The sequence below is a fragment of the Buteo buteo genome, chromosome 16 (assembly GCF_964188355.1).
Source record: "Buteo buteo chromosome 16, bButBut1.hap1.1, whole genome shotgun sequence".
In the NCBI taxonomy this organism is placed as follows: Eukaryota; Metazoa; Chordata; class Aves; order Accipitriformes; family Accipitridae; genus Buteo; species Buteo buteo.
Window position 1 is genome coordinate 25,127,703 of NC_134186.1, and position 22,764 is coordinate 25,150,466.

The window sequence follows — 22,764 nt, forward strand, 5'->3', positions numbered from 1 at the left end:
CTTTATGGCCATGTTCTTTATAATGTTGAGTAACTACAAATCAGAGGAAATAGCAAGTTCTATTTAGCTTCATCCCAGCGCTGGGATGTGAAACTACTCACTCTCATGGCTGGAATGAAAGAATGGTTATTGATCCACTGAGGGGAAAATATAAACACCTTCGCTAGTGACAAGCAATGTTAATGCTTGGAAGCATTATTGTGAGGGTGGGTGTGTGTTTGTTTTTTTTTCTTTTCAAAATCCTTGACTTTTACCACAAAAACTCTTATACATTCCAATGTCGTCCCTAAAAGATTTCTTTTTTTTTCCAGGTATAAATTGAAAAGCTTTCTCTCAAACTGAGAAGATGTTAATATCATTTTGAACTGCACTTCTCTGAGATACAACCATGAAGGATAATTTTCACTCTAGACCTGTACCAACCTCTCGATACAAGACTAGAATCTTCAGATTAGCAAGATTTGTTAAGCCATACCTACAAAATAGATCAGATATACCTACACCATATACAGATAAAAGATTAATTTATCCATCATTATTTTTCTTCATCCTGTATCATTATGTGGATTATTCTAAAAATAGTAGGTATGAAGATAAGCAGGGATTCCCCCAGTCATCATCTTCAAGAAGTCAAGCTGTTAATCACACTGAAAACGAGTGGCGGTCAATGTCCCATCTGAAGGTAGTCAAGTAATCCTCTGACTAGACATAACTGATTTCTACAGCTTTAATCAAAGCAAGAGGATTAATTCTCCCCACCAACATAGCTTTGTTCAGTTCAGTCTCACCTGATCTTCGCCGTCACCTAGGAAAAGGGACGTACAAAAGTGAAAGCATACATGCATGCAAACATACCCCGGATCATGATCCCACAGCTAGAGGAAAGCTTCTTAAAAATAAACCTTTGGGAAACAAAACAAAAAGTAACCTTACAACACCCCACCCACCCCAATACTTTGTGTTGTTTTTCTGATTGTAAACAAATTTATTACATTAATTATCTGGTGGTGAAATATCAATTACATGATGCACTTTCCCAGAAAGCAGAGGGCTGCTCACCCATTCACAGGTTTCATGTACGCTAAAATAAACAAACAAACAAACAAACAAACAAACAAAAGCTAGATTGTTGGTGACCGATAAGGTACAGGTTTTTTACGTTGCGCACACTAACCCCAAGCCATCCCTTGACACAGCAGTAATAAGCAGTTATAACAACAGTAGATTTGCTGTCAGCACTGCTGAATTCTTTGGAAAGGTGAACCGAACGCCAGGCAGGACAGCTTACCTCATTCCTCTGGGACGCGTACATGAAGACCCATGTCCTTTCTAGACAAATGACTGAAACAGTTTCAGTGACATTTTCAGCCCATACCTTAGATATTTCAGTTAAGGTGTGTCATACGCAAAGAAATGTTGGTTTTGACATAACTAGAAATTAGCGCCAGGTTGCAGATATGACAGGATCACAAGTCTCTTGCTCTGAAAATTTTGAAATACAGCAGACTGTCTTCAGCCAGGTTTGCTGTGGCTAGAACTGAAATGCGGCAGGTGTCTGCTATGTGGCCCACATTTGCCTGAAACTAATGCATATGGTCTTTGATAGGTACGGTTTGATGATGAATGATTTTAGGATCAGAAGAGATCATTTCTGATTTCTGATTTTGTGGCCAGGATTTCACTTCTTTTGACACTTAACATGGATAATCTCTTCTTTGATAGTAGCGTGACTTTGTTGAGCAGTACTTTGCCATCATTTGGTCAGCTTATGAGTTTCTTTTCTTTTTAAAATTGTTGTAATTTCTCCAGGCAGAGAAACCTACCATTCTGAAATATCTACCTTTGAGTAGAGGAGCATATACAAGACGTCAGGGTGAAATATTATTCACACCAGCAAGGAGCAGACAGCTATTGGATGACACTCTTGAAGGATAGGTAAAACCTTAAAAAGGGAAACTGAAGCAGAGTGCACCACTAAATGAAATAAAAGATTTGTCTATCTGCTTTTTAAACTGATTCGAAAGCAAGGAAAAGCAAACTATTATAAGTAAACTACTTTCAATCTACTAAAAGTTGTAATGTGCTGTTGTGTGTAGTAAGAGGAAGGTGGGAGTTTACAAGTTACAACTGCTTAAAAGACTTCATTGCAAGAGAAAAACAAAAAAGCATTGCAGCAGGCAATTAACCGTTCCTACGGCACTAGTTCTTGAACAATTTGCATCTCAACAAGACGAGGCATATGAATCCCTAAATTAGACCAATAATGACATACATACAAAGAAGCAAAAGCACTTGCTCTTCCTTCTTTCCCCTTCCTTTCTGCTTTCTCGTCATAGGGTATGTGACCCATGAGAAACTGGAAGAACCGAGGAGTCACAGAGCTCACCCCAACCAAAATACTTCTCTCTGCTGGAGCGACCAAAGGCCACCTGTAGTGGACAAAATGAAGTTTTACCATTTAAAGTATATTTATCCTGTGTAGATCAGCACAAATGTAAGGGATGGAATTGACTTCCCATGACTAGTACTCAAAGCTGTAAAATTTTAACTCGGTTCTACCTGCAAAAATTTTTGCTTGGATCCTAAAAGCCATGACTCTATCTCCGTCCCTTTAACCCTGCATTTCTGTCAACACATCAGTGCTCAAAAATGGACTAGTTGTGATAGCAGTTAGAAAAAAACCAACCAACCAAACAACTTTTATTGTTTAAGTAAGCAGATCTGAAATGGTATTACTGAAAGGTAAGTATACATGGACCCCCACTGTTCCATTTTTACAGTTGCTCTTATGAGTTGTATTGTACTTCAACTATGTTTACACAGATATTTTTTTCCCCCCACATTAACTGCCCCTTAATTCTTAATTTGATTTGTAACCTAATCTGCCATAAAGGTACATGAAATAGAACAGACTGAGAAAATGCTTGAGAATGGCTGTTGTTTACAAAGAAACTAATATATAGTATGCAATTACTGACCCGGTTGAACAAGAATTCAAAAACCGGACTGTATTACAAAGCATTTCTTCAAACATCCATTTTGGATTATTGCTGGAAGGTACTAATTGGTCTATTCTAGACTAATTTACAAACATTCATAAAATAGTGAAAAATGCATGCTTTAGAAACCCGGTACATTTCATGCCTCTGGACTAAAAAGAATATGAAGATGGAAGCAAGTGATGGGCATTTTTAGTGTAGATTAGTAGTGCTTAGAGTTTTTTTTCTTTTGTACTAACAGACTCTTCAGGTTTTTTCTCATTTCTTTCAGGTGATTTTTTATCTTCAGGTTTAGTCCATGGAGGGCTGTGCTTCTGTTGAAGGTGAAAAATAGCATCAGTGTAAGCATTGCATATACAATATGCACATACATAAGCAAATTAAAAAGTGCGTTAAAAATCCACAGCAATAGTGCTCACAGAGCTGTGTTTCTGTTAAACTGATGTACCACTTTTAAGCTACTACAACATAATAAATTTGTCAACTGCGTCTAGAAAAGGATCCTGATCTCTACTAAAGGAAACCTATTGAACAATCTTTGACAGTGCAAAACCATACAAGTCTGATGCTGCTTTATAATTGTGGTGATTTTTATCTTTTTCTCTTGGTCTATCAAATGAAGAGCTCCGGTGTACAACTTGCTTAAGACTGTTCCATTGGTACCATGGGTGAATACAGCTTCACATCATTGCAGATATATAGTTATTTTGGAAATTTCTCCCTTCTCCTATTCCCAGGGCTACGGACATCACGTTATCAAATCAAGTCATCTGACTCCTAGGGTAGTCCAGTTCTTCAGGTATTAAATAGGTTTGCAAATTGTTACCAACCAGAAGCCATTTTGAACAGATGAATCGCAATTAGGTACAGTCAAAGTCTGAACTGAGAAAGCAGGTCTGTCTCAAAAGCATTAGCGTGGAAAGCATAAATATACTTCAAGTAATTGCATGCTTTACAAGACCATTTCATAAAAAGCCGAGAATTTCTCAGAAACAGAATACCTGAAAGCTTGTCTCTGTTTCTGCTGTCTTCAAACGAGATGTTGAATTATTGCGATTCCCCAAACATGTCTTGCCAACCTGTCAATACAAATGTCAGAGATAACTACTTCATATTTTTTCCTAAAATATTCATGGTTAAAAAAAAAAAAAAAAATCACAGTGTTTTTTTTTAGCCTAGTTAATGAAATGGAGCAAAACAAAATTTTCATAGCTAGGCAAATCCCTTACTCCCATCGTCCCTATAACAGTCTAATGCGGCTGCAAGTTTAACAACTTAACACTTACCTAGCTTTTTTTTCTCATGTTTAAATCTCATCACAAACAGTGACGTTTATTCCTACAGTGGTCCCATGGAACCGATAAGTAATTATAATTGCCTGCGATGAGTGAGGAAATAGTAACAAACAGCTGAAAACTAGCATTAGTTAGGACTTCTCTATTACTATTCTCTTGTCTAAACTGCTAGACCTCTTAGGTATAACGATCCCTGCGTGGGGATATGTATAATAATTCCCTGAATGGGGAAGTCAGACGACTCTCAAGGTACAGAAAAGCTTGTTAGATTCATCACTGTTATTTTATTCCAGCAATAATGTCATTTTCTTTGCCAATATGCTTTTTAATATCACAGAAAACAGAGTCAAACAGCATAAATAAAATTAATTACACAGTAGATTTTTGAATCAAAGAGATCTCGTGTTATGAGTCTTAAGTAGAGATTTACCCAGCACTGAAATTTCTGCTGTAATTAAATTAAAGTCCCTTCAGGAGTGGGATTAATGATGCCATAGGTGAAGAAAATAAAATGTGAAATATAGTAAAATATTGATAATCTTTGGTCATTACTTTAAAATGTGTTCACATTGGAATTTCTCTACTTGTTTTGCTATTAAAACTGATACATTTAAATGGAGGGAAAATAAATGAGGGCTTTTTAAAAGTCATTAAGACTCTTCCCAACATAACAGTAATTTTGTTTACTTTAGATTTTAACATAACACTTCCTCTGAAATATTTCCTGTTTAACATAACTCTTCAAGATTTTTGAAGCTAAATCAAGCCTAAATAGACTATTTTTTACGCATTAGACATGATCCAACGTATTAATGAAAAAAAGGTGAAAAAATAGTTTGTATATGGACATGAGCTTTGCTCATAGGAATATGAATGCAATCATGCCTTCAACAAGAAAGTCCCAATAATATCCACTACAGGGTTTGCTGGCATTTCTGCAACTTTTTTTTTTTTATTTTTATATTACAGTTATTAACATTGGTCTAGGACGGAGTAAGCTATTTGTGTCAAGGACAGCAAAGGAATCGTGAAAAAAAAAAGATCTCTAAATGTTATGCTTTGAGGCATTTTTTTTTGACAGACTTTCTTAAGAAAACAGAAAGTAAATCTGAATTCATCCTATTGCAGCTAAAATCGCGACACAACAAAAATTACCTCACTCAGCAGAGAACACTGAAAACAAACACCCTAATATGAAAATTAAATGTCAAGAAATATTATAAATATCCATTCAGTAGAAATAACATTAGATTGGAGTTAATTAAAAAGTAAGAGATTGACAAGGGGGATGAAAATCCATTAAGTTTTTGCACTCGAGAAATTCTGACAGTCCCTTGCCTGTAACAAAGTTGATCTATGAACAGGTGTGAATACAAAAATGAAACACGTTATTAAGAAAACTACTTGGAGAGGAGATGGCTGCCTCCCTCCTGAAAGCTTCTAGAGAGACGGTGGTACTGCCAAGGATTTTATGGTACTTCAGGGGGGCTTTAGTCATGTTTAAGCTACTGAATTAAGCCTCTGAGATGGTGCATTTGAAGTGATTGACGGTGGGGACTCTTTTTCAAATTTTTCCCACTATACACAATAGCTAATAAAAGTTGGATTAATATTACATTATAGGGAATAATCAGGGTACTATTGATTAAAAAAATAAATCTATTGATAAAGCACCTACTCCTCCTTTTATGGAAAAAATCAAATAACAACAGGTGGTTTACATTCTAGATAAATCCTAAAAAGTGAGATGACAAAGAGTAGGAATTTTTAATAAAATTTTAATACTTCAGAAGCTTAAAAATGTGGTCTTGGCAGAACTTGTGTTTAATATATTTACTAGTGAGCCAGATTAAAAAAATGTTTTCAGCTAGTCATATTTAGAAAAGTTTGAGGGTTTCAGAGACTTCTAGGTGAGCAGCTTGAGGACAAAAGATGTTACAGGTCAAAAGAGGAACAGCCTTGCAGGTTGTGTAACGAAGAGGACAAAAATAATGCTAATGAAATATAAGATCATTTACAAATCCATAATTTACTCTAACTGTACACACTAAAAAATATTCAGATAATCTATTTCACCAAGACGATACATAGGAGATAGGAATCCAAAATTATTAATTGAAATTAAAAATATGTGTCAACATTTAAGACATACACAAAAGAAAAAATAAGTTTGCCTTAGAGAAAATAAAAGGTAATGATATAAAAATGCTTTATAAGTGACTAATCTTTCATGCTTTTTTCACAGACCAGATAACAAAGACCATCTTGGTAGGAAAACAGCAGTGAAGATTTATGTCTGTAGTATTTCATATTTGTTCACTCACAGTTGTTTTCTTTTTAGTAACGCACCATATGGATCACTGTTGGAGAAAAATAGTAGAATGGGACATTTTTCTGAACAAAGCAACTCCTATGTCTTTATGTTGTTAAAACATAAAACATTCATTATTGATTCCTTGTCCCAGTGAAAACTTGTATATCATTAACAAATAAATTACAGATCGAACAACAGCGATGACTTTCAATATGCCATCAGTTAACAGCAGCTCAATAGCCAGAGTTGTAACCAGCCACTACGGATGAGCTGTATACATTCACTGGCTCTCGGCTTTAACTCAGTTCAGTTCTTAAAGCCGAGACAGATGGGGATAACAGTGTCGTGGTTTAACCCCAGCCAGCAACTGAGCACCACGCAGCCGTTCACTCACTCCCCACCTCAGCTGGACAGGGGAGAGAAAATGTAATGAAAGACTCGTGGGTCGAGATAAGGACAGGGATAGATCACTCACCAATTACCGACATGGGCAAAACACACTCGACTTGGGGAAAATTAACTGAAATGTATTACCAATCAACCAGAGTAGGGTAATGAGAAATAAAACTAAATCTTAAAACACCTTCGCCCCACTCCTCCCTTCTTCCCAGGCACAGTTTCACTCCTGGATTCTCTACCTACCCCCCCGAACAGCGCAGGGGGACGGGGAACAGGGGTTGGGGTCAGTTCATCACACGTTGTCTCTGCCGCTCCTTCCTCCTCAGGGGCAGGACTCCTCACACTCTTCCCCTGCTCCAGCGTGGGGTCCCTCCCATGGGAGACAGTTCTCCATGAACTGCTCCAGCATGGGTCCCTTCCCCGGGCTGCAGTCCTTCAGGCACAGCCTGCTCCAGCATGGATCCCCCGCGGGGTCACAAGTCCTGCCAGAAAACCTGCTCCAGCCTGGGCTCTTCTCTCCACGGGGCCGCAGGTCCTGCCAGGAGCCTGCTCCAGCGCGGGCTTCCCGCGGGGTCACAGCCTCCTTCGGGCATCCCCCTGCTCCAGCGTGGGGTCCTCCCCGGGCTGCAGGTGGAGATCTGCTCCCCCGTGGACCTCCGTGGGCTGCAGGGGGAGAGCCTGCCTCACCGTGGTCTTCCCCACGGGCTGCAGGGGAATCTCTGCTCCGGCACCTGGAGCACCTCCTGCCCTCCTTCTGCACTGACCTGGGGGTCTGCAGGGTTCTTTCTCTCACATATTCTCACTCCTCCCTCCTGGCTGAAGTTGCCCTCGTGCAGTTTTTTCCCCTTCTTAACTCTGTTCTCCCAGCGGCACTACCACCATCGCAGACGGGCTCAGCCTTGGCCAGCGGCGGGTCCGTCTTGGAGCCGGCTGGCGTTGGCTCTGTCGGACATGGGGGAAGCTTCCAGCAGCTTCTCACAGAAGCCACCCCTGTAACCCCCCCCACTACCAAAATCTTGCCACGCAGACCCAATACAAACAGCAACTCCTGCTAGAACTGTAAACTGGGTTTAACACAACCTAAACTGAATCCCCTCCATATACAGCCTCACGCATGTATACAAACACATGCCTATATATACACACACCTGTGTATATATTTATGTGCAGGTATATGTACATATAAACACCTAAATATACAAACATACATCCCCCTCCCTTTCCCGCAGCTAAAGACCACCTCAGATAAATGGGGAGATATAAAACCAATGCACTAGAATAACTTTCAGAGCCATGAGTGACATACAGGCAAAAAAAGCCAAATATTGCACTTTTTTTTTTTACTAGTTCCCTCTGTGCCAAGCGGTGGAAAGAATGTTTTGTTTGCTCTTCTGAGCGAGTCTCTCTTTGTCAGATTCACTCCTGTGAGAGGTATGCTAATTACAGAAATACAGAATGATAGCTTGACGTGGTGGAAACTAGCGAAAAGCAAAAATAATTGCTTTTGGAAAACAAAGGGGTTGAAACATTGTCAGCATGGTTTTTCTATTTTATGAAGATGAGATTTTAGAAGTGCCTGCTGGAAGAGATACTGGGATTTTGCCAAGTTTCGAATCGAGATTTCAGCGTATCAGGGACGCGAGGGCAAACTTGTACCTGGGGGTTTCTCCCGCAAGAGCAGGCGCTCCAGCAGCCCTGTATGGAAGCGGGAGGGTGAGGAAGAGGAGAAGACTGGGAAGATGCCGACTCTGAAAACCTCTATGCAGGACAGTTACGTTTCCAATGCGCAAACCCTCTAACACCACGGAATAGAGGGGAGCGCACCCTTATCCGTTGTAACTCGCTGTCTTCACTCCTTGCACCGCCAAGGAGGACGAAGCACAGCACAAAACGATTTCACCCTCAACGTACGCTTGTACAGAGATACACACACCTGGGCAAAAAGCAGCTTTCCCCATTTCTGTCAGAGAAGATCAATTGCTGTTCTTCCAAAGAAGTAATATTTTTTAGAAAGATTATTACTAGGAAACGCTAAGACTGTAAGAGAAGAGTAAAAACATCCAAGTAGAAACAATGTTCAGAAGGTAAAAAAAAAATGAAAGGCAGTAAGTCCCAGAAGAAAAAAAAAAAGGTCTCAAGGCAGTCTTGTTAGTTTAATGCAACACCATTGACTCCTCTTGTACAATCATAACAAAGGAGGTTGTATTTAAAATCTTGTCAGCAATACTTCAAGGATGCTCTGGTTTTCATGCCAAGTGTAACACAACATTTCACAGTATGGACTGTCTCCCCGCTGCTGTGCGGAAAGCTGTATGGAGAGGAGTGGGAACGTTGCATGGAAGATGAAAGAGTTTTGTCTGCACATAATCTCTATTGGTCACAGGTAAGTTTTAGATCTGCGCTGGCTTCACAGGAGGGCAGGGAACAGGCACTACTGTTCTGTCACCATCTGAACATAGTGCTTCCAGAGAAGTTCATCCAGGCTTTTAAGCTACATACTGAAAATTTTAAAAAATAGAAAAATTCCTAACACCCTGGGGAAAATGAAGACACCATATCCAGATGACTGCCCTTTGCCCTTTAGCTAATGTCTTCCCAGACATCTAGAAGCATAGTACGTGGCTCTAGGGTCAACATAACAATACAACATAACAACATTGGTTATATTTTCTTATTTGTGCCTGTAGTGATGGGTGAATAAAGAATGCAGATCAAAAGGCAGAGGGCATGGCAGAGGCAGACAAGACTAAATACCTGGGAAGCTGTAAAGTAAGGAGAAGGTAATTCTACATGCATGGTTTGGTCTACCTGAAACATATTGATGAGCAAAATATTGCAACATTAAAACCAGTGCAAATTACTGTTAGCATGGTGAAAAGATGTCTTTTCATGCAAGATCTTGCTAAAAATACTTCAGCGTACTGTTTTGCATTTAATGAAACCGACAGCAAAAAAAGCTAACAACATTCTAAAGTTCTAACTTCATTACCAAAGTCTATTTCTATTTCCTGCCACTGGCATTTAGAACAAACCAGGCACTTTATCCTTAACTATGTTCTGTGCTTTCTTCTGCATTCCTTTAAGGAGGTTGAGGGTAGCAGTTTCAAAGGGAACGGGGATGGTAGACTAACTCCAGGTCCCATTCAGAAGCACAGTCCTCGTGTTCCCTCTATCAATATGCTACTGCATTCCAAATATTTCACAAAATCCCCATGTGGCGTACAGGCGTTGAAAACAAAATGCAAGCTAAATGCATTTTTATGCTAAATTCTCAATTCTCCAATTTCTCGTTATATTTTAAACTGATGTTTTGGAGATTCAAATAGTATTTGCTTTATTCATTGGCCACAAACTGCTTACCTCACCGGGCTGGAAAGAGTATTTGGACCATTCCCTTGTTTTCCTCACCCAGCTAAGCTTAACTTTCATTAAAGCTTTAACTGCAACTGTCACATTTATAGGTTCATCAGAGATGAGGAGAGATTCTGCTATTGATATTTTCTGCAGTTCCTAAGGACTTCTCAATCAAGTACATTTCATCCTAGCTTCATTAACATGTGCCCACACAATCAACCTCCTTTTTCTAGCTTCAGGAAGCAAACCTTCAATACTTATAATTGCAGCCAGTAATCATCCAGGTACATGGTTATTAAGTAAATGATGACTAGTTCTTCAAGTAGTTTTATGGCTGAGAGCAGTCAAACAAGACAGAAAGATGCATTTCTCTGAAGCTTAGTCTCTTGCCTTCTCTTTTTCCCCTCTTCCCTAATATTTCCTTATTTTAATAAAAATTATAATAATTTCATGTGCTGTATCTAACCATCAGTGACAGATCCCAGATTTTCACCCATGAATGATTTAATTTTACAGAATAAACTCTGTATTTTTTGTGTAGAAGCATTCTTTACCTTGCCATTAGGTTGTTCTGACTGGTATTTCCAGTATGTCTGCCATATATTTTGTAATTATGGGCACATTTGTAAGACAAACATTATATTAATTAATTACTTATGCTATATTTTTATCATAAAACATCAAGAAGGATCTAATGTTTGAACACTCAACTTTAAAAGCTCTAGCACACAGCGGGCAGAATTCCAAGTAGTGAAAGCTAAACCTTTCCCAAGGAAAAGGCTTCAGGAAAAAGAAATTCTGGAAAATTATATTCAAGTGTGTTCGATAGTTGGCTATGCCATTTCATTGTTTTTACTGTTATTAACTCTCTTAAAATTGCGTGGTTTCTTCTGTTGAGCAATGTTGAATGCTTGTCACTTGCTCTACATAAACTTTAAGAAACACATTAATGATGTATTTGTGTTTGTAAAATAAAATTTTCATACGAGTGCATTTTGCCTTAAGCAATACTTTCTGTATACACAAGAGGAAAAAAAGTATCAAGAACAGTAAGCGAGAAATTTAACAAGACAGAAAAATGGAGGTGGGGCATATGTCTTGAAATACTGTGCCACCTTTATCAATTTAGCATGCAGTTTGATTAACAAAGTATCTGTGTATGAAATTCTGGTTACAAAATATGCAGCTTGATCAGTAAAGTATGGAACATTTCAGAAGTTACAGTATTCAGTTCACCTAGCGAATTATACAGCGGAGCTGGAGAGGTTCACAGCTAAATGTATAAATTATAAAGGTGGATCAGCCAAGTGTGCATCTTCATTTAAAAAGAATTTTTAAAAAGCCAGTTCAAGTTCAGCATGTCCCTTGGCTATTAATCTATGCAATTTGATCCACAAACCGCTGAACAATGTAACTAGAAGGGCATTCCGCTGCATCAACGCAGCAAATAAGAACTGGCTTTATTGCTCAAATAATCACCCAACGTATCACAAGTGGACAGGAAATCAAGAAGTTTAAATAAGTGATATTATATTCAGCTTTTACCATTAGAAAATAATTCCACTGCTGCTAAAGGGCATCACAGAGATTTAGTAGACCAAATATTGCAGCTTCGGCATTCCTTCGCATCACTACAGACTTCAGCTGGCACTACAGCAGGTATGCGGGATGTTTGCGGAGTACGACGGACAAGTACTGAGCTAGTTCTGAAGAAACTAGACCAGGTACAGGAGAAAAGGATGGCACGGTTAGGTCAACCGACAAACTGGGTATCTCAGTCGTCATTAGCCAAGTTAGCTCCACAGTTTATTCAAGGACATGTTTTATCAGTTTTGCTCATGAATTTATCACAGATCTGTATTTCAATCTCACCCTCACTGTTTAGAAGAAAGATATGTGAAGGTGAGGGGTATGCGAAGCGTGCGCGTACATTTTCATAAGACCCTTCTGCAGTTTTTCATATCCTTCTCCTATTTTAGAGCACAGTGTACCGAGTGGACGGTTAAACTAAGACTATGTAAGTTCTTACGACCTTCGTAGTCCTCATTTAGGGAACTGAATTACTGAATTCACTTTAAGAATTTTATCAGGTTGAAATTTTGTTATAATGATGATTTCTTTTTTCCCTTATTACTCCATTGGGAAAGCAATGGGAGAGTACAATGCGATCAAAGCTCTGCCGTTGAAACTGATAGAGAAAAATGAAGCAAGATGCTGTGGTTGCTTAGAAACATATACAAGTTTTGTTCCAATACTCAGTGTCCTTTGTCACTGAATGATTAATGAACATGCAGTGTTTGTTTACTGCAGGAAATTAAGGCAGTAAATAAAAGCACTATCACTTTTATTTATCAGAGAAGACTCTACAAGGACAAAGAGCAAGAAATCTAAGATGGGAACAGAGAACAAACAATCACTTCACAAATTGCTTGATGTTTTAGCACTACCAAATACGTGGTTTAAAATTACTTGTTACATGCATAAGAATGATTTGATATGAAAAAGGGACCGAGTAGGCTCTGGTGCAAAAGTGAAAAAAATCTCCCAATAACTTTTGGGAAGAGGGAAAAAGTAAATGATACTGGGGAAAAGAGTTCTGCAGAACTCTGGTTCTGCACAGAGACTTTCAGGAGCCAGTCATAGGGAAAACATCTCTGGACAAGACTAAGAAAAAATAGTATTGACAAGACTCATCTAATAAAACAGTAATAATAATCTAAATAATGGAAACTTTTAAGAGAAAACTGGAGTTAAGATTTTTTTTTTTTTCTTTGACAAATCTCAGATGGTTTGAAATAATCAAGATGTATTACAAGGTATCCTACCTACTTCTGGCTGCTACAGGTCCCATGTCAAATTTCATGACAACTAAGGTATCAGCAGTATCTAATTTCAAAACCAGCTAATATAATTTGGCCTGCCTGTATCCCATTTGTAAACAAATCATCACTTGTATTCATCCCGATGTAAACCACATTAATCATTACGAACATGCTTAAAACCATAAAGAAGAAATCGCAGCAGGATTACAAATTATAGACAGAGAGAGGGAAGCTTAGCCATACAGACTAAAAAATACTGGTTGAGACCAACAACTAACTATTTCCCTGTATTTTTTGCCTTAACAACCGAAAGATTGCATGTTATTCTCTAGTCGGTGTTTACCACAGTAGTTCTTCCAAAACATAAATCACGTTTTGTTTATCAGAGAGACAATCAGAAGATCTTTGCAAAGATCTGAGAAAGCATTGCTGAAATATTAGGGTTCTAAGCAACATCTTGGTTTTAAGTATATTTATTGAGGTCCTGGTCTTTTATCTTAGCCTCATCCTTCATTTACTTTTCTTAAACAAATGGCACATGAGAACCTGTCATCCAGCCTATACTTCCCTCATTGGGAGTTTAGCAGCTGTAAAAACTTCTGATAAAAACACACACAAACACACACAACCAAATAATGATAAAATTATGAGAAAAACTCATAAATGTATTCCCAAGTCTGGAATTTTCTCAAAGTGATAGTGTTCACAGGTAGAAATCTCAGCTTTGTACTATTGAAGTAATATGAACCTTTAGGAAAATAAATTGCTTCTAGTTCTTTCAGGATTTAAGGTGGTATCTCTGAAGTCATCATATGAGGGTTAATTGTGGAAAGAGATATTTTTAGTTCATTTCTCAAAACTAATTAATTTGAATTCTTCCTTGTCTCTAAATAAATACCTGTTAACATAAGATATAAAAAATAATAATAAAATGTGGGAAGTGGTTACCAGCTCAGTCTCATCATCTGCACTGTTATGTCCCAAGCAGTCCACATTCAGATGGACAGTGTGTGAAAGAGAGAAAAAAAAATTCAACCTAAACAACCAGGAAAATTACTTTACTCGTCACTGTGAGCAACCCACAGGACAATAAGTGGTCAAGGTAGGTCCTTGGACTTGTAAAATAGTTGGAACAGTTGTGAAAAATATATTCTAATGCTTTGGTTCTCTTTGAAAATTTTGCTGCCTTTCTTCAATGAATCCTTGGATTTACCAAAAAACTTCCCCATTTTCATAAGTGAAGTTTGTGTGGTATTTGTAGTGAAATCAGGGGATTCTGACAAACTGGCATGTTTTATTCTCCTGTGACAGGCTCCAAATGAGCCGTTGTCGAAAGTTCAAGCGTGGAATCCGGGGAGGGAGGACAGATTTCCCGTAAAACTTCACAGGTCAGCGGGGAGATGGTAGCATAGCAATGGAGAAAATTCTCTGAGAAAATAACTATTTAACATCCCTCTGGCAAGAAAATCCAGCACTTTGAATGCAGACACAATTTGAAAATAAGTATTTCTCTAAAATGTTATGTATATTGTGTATTACCTGAGCTATAGGTGTAGATCTACTCTTTCACCTTTAGGACCGACTGGACTGTTGGAGATTTAAAGTTTATAGGAAATGTCCCATACAATATAGAATTGGTCTTAAAATACGCTTATTGAGAGATTAAAGGATATAAAACTTGAACCGTTTACTCAAATTTAGATATATAGCCTAATTTCTTTTTCTTTGCATTATAATGCTACTTAGATGAAGGCAGGGAACACGGTTAGAATTTAATTTAACTTGAATCCTGAAAAATAGTTTGAGTCCCCAAGACTTCTAACTCCAGCTGGAGTCTTCTGCTTTCTCAGACAAATTTTTCATACCCAGCAGCATACCGTGCTGACTAAATGGCTGAAAATACTAGTTGCTAGAAGCACAGAAAGACACCATCACACCCTAATCAAAATACTTGATTTTATGGCAAAGTACACCTTTTAGGTATCTTTTGTTGCATTACTTGATACAGAAATTAAATTCTTGATTTGTGAAATGCTTTAACAACTTTTTTTTTTTTGCTCCCTGCTTTAATGTATTGATTTCTGTAATAAAAAAGTTGCTTGAATCTCTTTCCACAATTATGCAGCCTAAAGGAATTCAGCCTCTACCTAAAGTAACCCATATTCCATCAAACTTCCCATAACTTTCCCAGATGGTTACCAACCTCTAGTCATAATCTAAATGGAGTTCACTCTGACTTCAGAATTTTACACCTTATTCTTTCTTCTCTTTCAATTTTTCGTAGTAAGAAATGAAGTTTCCTTCATCTTTAGACATTAAGAAAGGTGCACAACAGCAAATTATGGACTCTTCTCCTGGATACACAATTTCTCCTTGTCTCTGCCCCCCTCTAGAGGATGTGGCAGAGGGAAACGCACTTACAATTGATAATTAATAAAACTAGAAACATATTTGTAATAAATGAATAATATATACAAATTTTTACAATTTGTTGGATACTGAATTATCTGAGATTTGTTTTCCAAACTTTTCTTCACATTGCTATGCTTGCTACCAGCAAGCTACCCAGTTACCTCCGCAGGAGTTGGTTATGTTTGGAGGAAGGCAATGTGTTCAGTAGTTCAAACAAGAGCCGTTGTGACAGGCTTTTTCCTGCTGTCTTCTATATTTCGCCTGCAAATTAGTCAAGGTAGCACCACACTTTTTAGACTACAGAGCAGCCAAAACGTTCTCTCAACAAATTTTGTCTCTCTCATTCTTTCTGGTTTTTTCCCGTTTTATTTGTATCATTATAATTGCAGCCATAATACATGCATTTGGGATTTCTGTTAACAGCTCCCACCATGCTGTTTGAATGAGAGTTTTGCCTCAGTAAAAGCAGCAGATTTCGGTTTCTGTCAGACGTGTCATAAGAAAAACACAGCTTGCGGCTTTCCTAGACTGGCAGTGGACGAGATTACATACTTTCAACTATTATGCTGTCACCTCTTACATCTCCCCAAAGGTTTTGTTTTATCAAATGAAGCATCTGTGACAGCTGTGCCCGATTATTAGTGGAAACATCATGTAAACAACGTTCTGCCTCTCGCTATAATGCAGCAACCTCTCAACCAGGAGCAAGCCAATTCTTGAAATGGTTTAACAGCAGATCACATCTTTTCCACTGCTGCTCTTCCTGCAACAACCCTACAAGTTCTACTGAGTAGTCTTTAAAAGAAACCCAGAGAGCATACCTGCATAGATTGACAGCGACGAGCATTTGCTCCTCAGCACTTTAATGCAGAACATAGCTGGCTTATAAAATATACGTACCAGTTTGACTAGGAAAAGTAAGTCACATCGATAATCGCCTAAGGCATTAATGTTTTCATACAATCTAGATTAGACCCTGATTTTTAGGTGAGCTAAGCTTACATCTTGAGAATCGCACTCCTGGATGCTCTGATTTTCTTCCTTTCTTGAGGCCACATGAAGATTCTCCTTCTCTGCTGAGGCATTTTGCTGGACATAGAAAAGAAAAGAAAAGAAAAGAAAAGAAAAGAAAAGAAAAGAAAAGAAAAGAAAAGAAAAGAAAAGAAAAGAAAAGAAAAGAAAAGAAAAGAAAAGAAAAGAAAAGAAAAGAAAAGAAAAGAAAAGAAAAGAAAAGAAGAAAAGGTTAATATGATAAAATTTCAGATATCTAAGCCACATTTGAAAAATCAAGATAAGGACAAAAAAAATCAATGGGTCAGATATTGCAAACTGTTAACTACTTTTTATGCTGCATTTTCAGCAAATTTTATGAAGGGAATGTTTTAATACACATTCTCATTAAAGCACTCCCTTGTAAAGGATTACTTCCAATGAGTAATCAAGACTTTGTACCTGAAAACTGACCACGCCAAAATGACTTGATGGCATATTGCTTTGTATGTTACTAAGCAAGATCATAATGAAGTACAAGTTAAATTACATCTTACTTTGTGTAAACATTTGGAGGGGATATGGGTAAAGGAGGGGGAAAAAGAAAGCATTTTCAGAACTCTTATTCCTCTGACTCTTGGGGATTCTGGGAAAGATTTAGGCCCTGAGTTGAAGCTGTTTATGAACTGCTTTAGCTTACTTCAGCTGTCTACAGTCTCTCCCTGCTGGGACCTCACGTCATTGCGAGCTGGCAAAATGCGTTCCATTTTATGCCTTTCACTTACCTCCTTACACTCAAAATGGACTGCTATACGGGGCAGTTACTCTACAATCCAGGCTACCACTTTATATAAGCAGTGAATTTCCTTCCACTGAAATATGGGCCATTTTAGGCATGTTTTTCCATATTTCCTGCAACTTTTAACATTCACAGGGACATGAGCAAGAAGAATGTGCACTGCTTTTTTTATATGGAGCTTGCACTATATTTATATACCTCAGTACTCTTCAATTTACGTTGACAGATTCATAATTTTGTGGTCTTAAATACTAGACCATGGCATTGCACCACAAGGAATTATTTCAAAAATCAGTGAAATCTGGAAAATGTATTGCTAAATTAACTTGATATCCTGATACATGTATCATTGCTTGTTCATCACAACTGCGTACTCTGCTGAGACATAAAGTAACTAAAACAGCTGGATGCACCCTAATTTGCTGATAGTCATGAGATGGTCATTATGATCACCACCTTGTTCTTCTCAGTTCTGCAGAATTATTTGTTTAAAAAGCATTCGCCTTCCAGTGTCTAATTCAAAGTCCACTGAAATTCACGGAAGGAATGTAAGTTACACAAGATTTGTAACTGTTTCCAAAATATACCTTTGCTAAAATAACCCCCAAAATAACAAAAAACACCCCCCCAAACCCAAATCAAAACGTAATGACTTACTCCTACTCTTATACAATATGTTCCCAGAAAATAATCAAATTTAAAAAATAGCATTTATGAGCCTCTTTTTTCATTATAAGTTTCAGATCATGAAGAGCTTGTAACTATGCTTAGGGATTTGGCTTCCATCAAATTGTCTGCAAGTTATGTTGAAACTCTTCAGGGAAATGGGGACAGGGAACAAATCAAACTAATTTGTCTGCAAAGAAAAGTTAGAACTTCAGACACCAGTTTTGAAAGCTTGAACCATCCTTTCCTCATGTCTCTTATACTGCGTTGAATTGCTAACAAATACCAAGTTTTCAAAACTGATGGAGAACAGGAGAAAATGAACCCAGCTGGTTACTATTTGCAATATAGTCTCTGTTTAACAGCTCTCCAGTGAGGAATTGTTAGTTTTGTAGAGCAATTGACTACTAGAAAAAGCAATGAGGAGGTGAACAGATTAAAAAAAAAGATCAATATAAATAATTGTTTTGTTAAATAATGAATGTTATTTCATACCTGTATTGAGTGATTAGCCTGTTTGGACTGAAAGAATTATTGCAGTTCTGCAAACTTAAATTTCTTCCCATTGAATAAGAGTCATATGTACAGTGAATAATAGTACACACATTCACCTGATTTCTTGACTACCTGAACCAGTAAATCCACATGGGATGCCAGGAAAACCAGCCAGCTTGAAGCCTTATTAACTCAGGAGAATAAATGCCCGTGCATAGTGCCTCTCATTTCAGAATTTGATTCCTGCTCAAGACTGTACCTTAGCAATTTATATACGTAGCAGATATAGCCAATTTCTCAGTATGTTGTACTCATTTCTACAGAACAAGGGCAAGTTTGGGATATTTCAGTGAGGCTGTCATCAAGAAAGCACTTTCCCAGTGTCAAGTTTTCAAACGTCTACAGCATTTCCTACCTCTAGGAAAGGGGAAACCAGGAAAATTTCCAATTCTCACCCTCTTCAGTATTCAAAAGAGTCAAGTGCAATATTATGTCTTAGAAGTCTTCCTCTTTTTTCTCTCCCAAAACTAATGATTTTTCGAGGTGTTTCAATTTTCATATGATTACCTTAACCAGCAGGATCGGATTCTGTAACAGCCTTTAAAAATCACTTGCCACAGCTGCACTGCTCAGACACCAGCCAAGCTAGGGAGCAGCAACAGGTCTGCTTCGTTCCCTGGCTGGTTACTAATGGATAAACATTGCATCCCTTCGGCTATTGCACAACCATCATCTCCAATTATTTTTCATATTGTTACCCTGAGCTGACGTTGATCTGCACATCTTGAGTTCTAGTTTAAAACATCACCACATTTCTCGCAGCAGAACAGAGGGCAACGTGTCTCGCCAGGCCCTGGCTGGGTCGTCTAAATTTGAGTTCTGTCCTTATGGCCAGAACACCACAGGGCTTTCTTGCACTTATGTAGGTACTTCTAATCTATAACATTTTGAGATGAAGACTGACTTCTTACATTGAAAAAAAAAAATATCAAAATTAACATTTTTGAAGGCTTATCTGTTTGCTGATGATGTGGGAGTCTTTGAGGTAGACTTTGCAAACAAGTTCCTTTGTTATTAAAAATAATCTCTCCTAATAAAAAATGAATATGCTATTATTTGTCTGAATGAAGCCTATTTACTAGACTGACAGCTTACCTAATAAAAATGCCATCAAGTGTTCCACAGTGAAATGGTTTGGAAACAGTTTCTGAACTCCTTTCTAATTTGCTTAGAGCTTTCTGAACCCTCCTCAAAGATTTTCAATACAGGATTTCACATGCGAACATTTTTTCAAGGATCCCCAACCCTTTTATCTTTTTTTCTTCAAAATAATTTAGAAATTACAGCATCTTCCTGGTGACACCTTACAAGCTTGACAAAAGACCAAGCTTTGCATTTCAGATACTTGAAATAAGCAAAATTGTTTACAATGCATTTAAAGTATATGCTTGCAGATGAAACTAGACTCTGTTGGTGTGCGCTTTGCTTGCAGCAAAACTTGCAGAATACTTATGACAGGGAGGCAAGCCAAACTCATTATTTCTTTGAGTTGTCTTCCAAAGTCTGCACTGGAATAAATGACAGAGCCCAATTCTGTTCCATGCCTTTGAAATTTCCTTCAGTTATGCTTTATATATTTTTCATTTCTATTATCAAACATATTTGCTTCTCAAAGCATGCATTGTTATTATAATGCCCTCATCTTAATGCTAAATAAACCTGCAAAGTTAGGTCAACTGAATTCCATCTTTCAAAAGGTTTTTGGCTTTGTTATGCAGTTCAATTCATTCCTATGTTAGAAATAGTCTTATCAGATCTTTCTTCTTCCCACATGGCTTTTTTGGCATGACTGCACAACTCTTACTCTCTAGTCAGCATTTGTTCATGTGAGATGCCAGAGCGCTGTTGACAGGACTGCTTGCCAGATGACCTGCCAACACAAATGTGGGTGCCATCAACACATTTATTTCCTGTTACTTAGACTGTCACAGATTTTACTCTTTTCTACACTAAGGGTTTCTAGTGATATTCAATTTCCACGTTAAAAAAAAATAATAATTAAGGATACTTATACTGATCTAACAGGAAGATTGCACAGCATTTTGAATGTAAGCATACAAACTAAGCAGTTTCTGGCAGAGTGCAAGTTCATGATACCCAAGGACCAAAAAAACCCCCACCAAAGCAGTTCTAAGAGCCATGATGATTTTTCCCTAATGATGGGCAATGTCCTGATATGCATGTTCATAGCCTGTTTTGATAAACTTTCAATGCAGAAATCATTGGAGTCTGCCCAGAAACACATTTTTTTGCTACCGAACGCTTCACTGGCCCAATCTACAAACATTCAGAAACTACCTACAGCAAAGACTCGCTAGCGTGTCTTGGGCATGCCCGCTGCGCCTGGCTGCGCTTCGTGACATCCGTCTGGCCAACCTCGGAGACCCTCCTGGGCTGGGGGTCGCTTCTATTCACCCGCCTCCACTGAGGTTACTAAAGAGATGGTCTGCAAAGGGGCTACAAATAGGAAACGACCAAGGCCTGAGTCATCGCCGCTTCTCAGCGCACTCGGTTTATGTTCTTCTGGGAGATGTCTTGCTCCTCTGGGATGGAAAAGGCTTATTGTCATGTCTAGGCAATCCAAAATTGCTCGAGGATTTGTAGCACCTACTGTGAAAAAACTAGAACAGTTTTGTACGTAGCAGGTGGATGAAGTTGTCAGAGCTTTTCTGGGCAAGGTGCACAGAGCAAGAGCCAGAAATATCTCCTTTCCAAAGTCAGTTCCGTCTGACTGCTCCTGGAAACCAGGGACTTTGTACATCACATGTGCACACAGGCCAATTGCCATGTAATACCTCGCATATTTATTTCAGTCAAGAAAAAGGTGGCAATCCTATCACCTTTTCCTTCCCCCCTCTTTTTTGAGTAGCACCATTTGCAATTACAGAAGTCCACAGCAGCGTTTTGGATTGTATGATAGACTTCTGACTCGCCCTCCTAGCCCTACAAATATCAGATATTTTAAAGTAATTATCTACTATGTCTTTCCACAACAGAAATCACAGATAAATTTGTATTAATATCTACGTATAGTAAAAAGGAAATCATTGTATCACATTTCTTCTTATCCTGACTTTAAAATCTTCCACAGTTTAACTCCTATGCAGAAATAAATGAGGTGTCCTATTCTAGTAACAGTAATCACCCTAAATATACCTATGACAGTGATGGTCATCATATATGCATATACATATATTTGCCTGTGTTTACGGTAGAGGTAACTAGCTTTTCTCTATTGTACAGTCAATATTATTCAACAATAAGTGGGAGAGACATAGCTCAGTTTTTATTTCTATTTAATGCACATCTACAGAGTTACATTTATGTAGGGCAATTCTTCTCAAAGGACTGCAAATCCTACAATGTACCAGATCTTTCAACTTCTACATACTGTTTTTTAAGTAAACAGAATTGCCCTTGATTTTTTTTTTTTTATTTGCACTATATTCAAATATCTTTAAATTGGAAGATAGCTGCTTACTGGTATATATTATGCCAACACTGAGCATTGAGCACAACAATCAGAAGTTTTGCAAGTAAAGTAGGACAACTTTACTCCCATTAGAAGTGAAAATTGTTAGGACATCCTTAACATGGATACCGACAGACCACATTTTCTTTTCTTCACATTTCACGTGCATTTGTGGTGGTTGGAATGGAATTTCTCTGAGATGAATACTCACAATAACCTGAAATGGCTGAACATCCATCAGAGCGAAAGGACTTGTTCTTTCAAATAGATCATTTGGGATGATAGATGACATATTTAAATGTTAATTTCCTGAATCATACTTTTCATAACATTACTATGAGTGCAGAATTTTCCCTCACACATACAGCTGCTTCCCAATAGTATATTATGTTGGACATAATATGGACATTAATGTTTCTAAATTTTTCTAAGTGTTCTGGGGTCCTTCCTCTCTTGAAAAACCTAGTCTAAAAGAATGAAAAAAAATAATTCAAAAAGTCTCGTTTGTCAAGAGCTAGGGAAGATACCTTGACGTTTTCAAGCACTGTTTGTAGTATTTCCTAGTACATAATTCTTCCAGTTAAAGTCAATCTCCTTGGGAAAAAAACAGTTACTAACACCTCAAACCAGTGGAACTCATCTCTAATTGAACATCCATTCTACACTAAAGCCAATACAGTGCTCCCT

General features: G+C 37.9%; 1 protein-coding gene across 1 annotated transcript in view; it reads right to left on the minus strand.

The window, feature by feature from the left end:
* Positions 1 to 2,763: 2,763 nt before the first annotated feature.
* LUZP2 (leucine zipper protein 2) overlaps positions 2,764 to 22,764 on the minus strand; it is a 282,593-nt gene continuing 262,592 nt past the window's right edge. Inside the window, exons 11-13 of the mRNA XM_075047108.1 lie at positions 16,598 to 16,684; positions 4,001 to 4,078; positions 2,764 to 3,313 (exon numbers count right to left, since the gene is read on the minus strand). Of these exons, the coding sequence (XP_074903209.1) occupies positions 3,212 to 3,313; positions 4,001 to 4,078; positions 16,598 to 16,684 (267 nt within the window). The 3' untranslated portion in view covers positions 2,764 to 3,211. The remainder of the gene's footprint in view (positions 3,314 to 4,000; positions 4,079 to 16,597; positions 16,685 to 22,764) is intronic.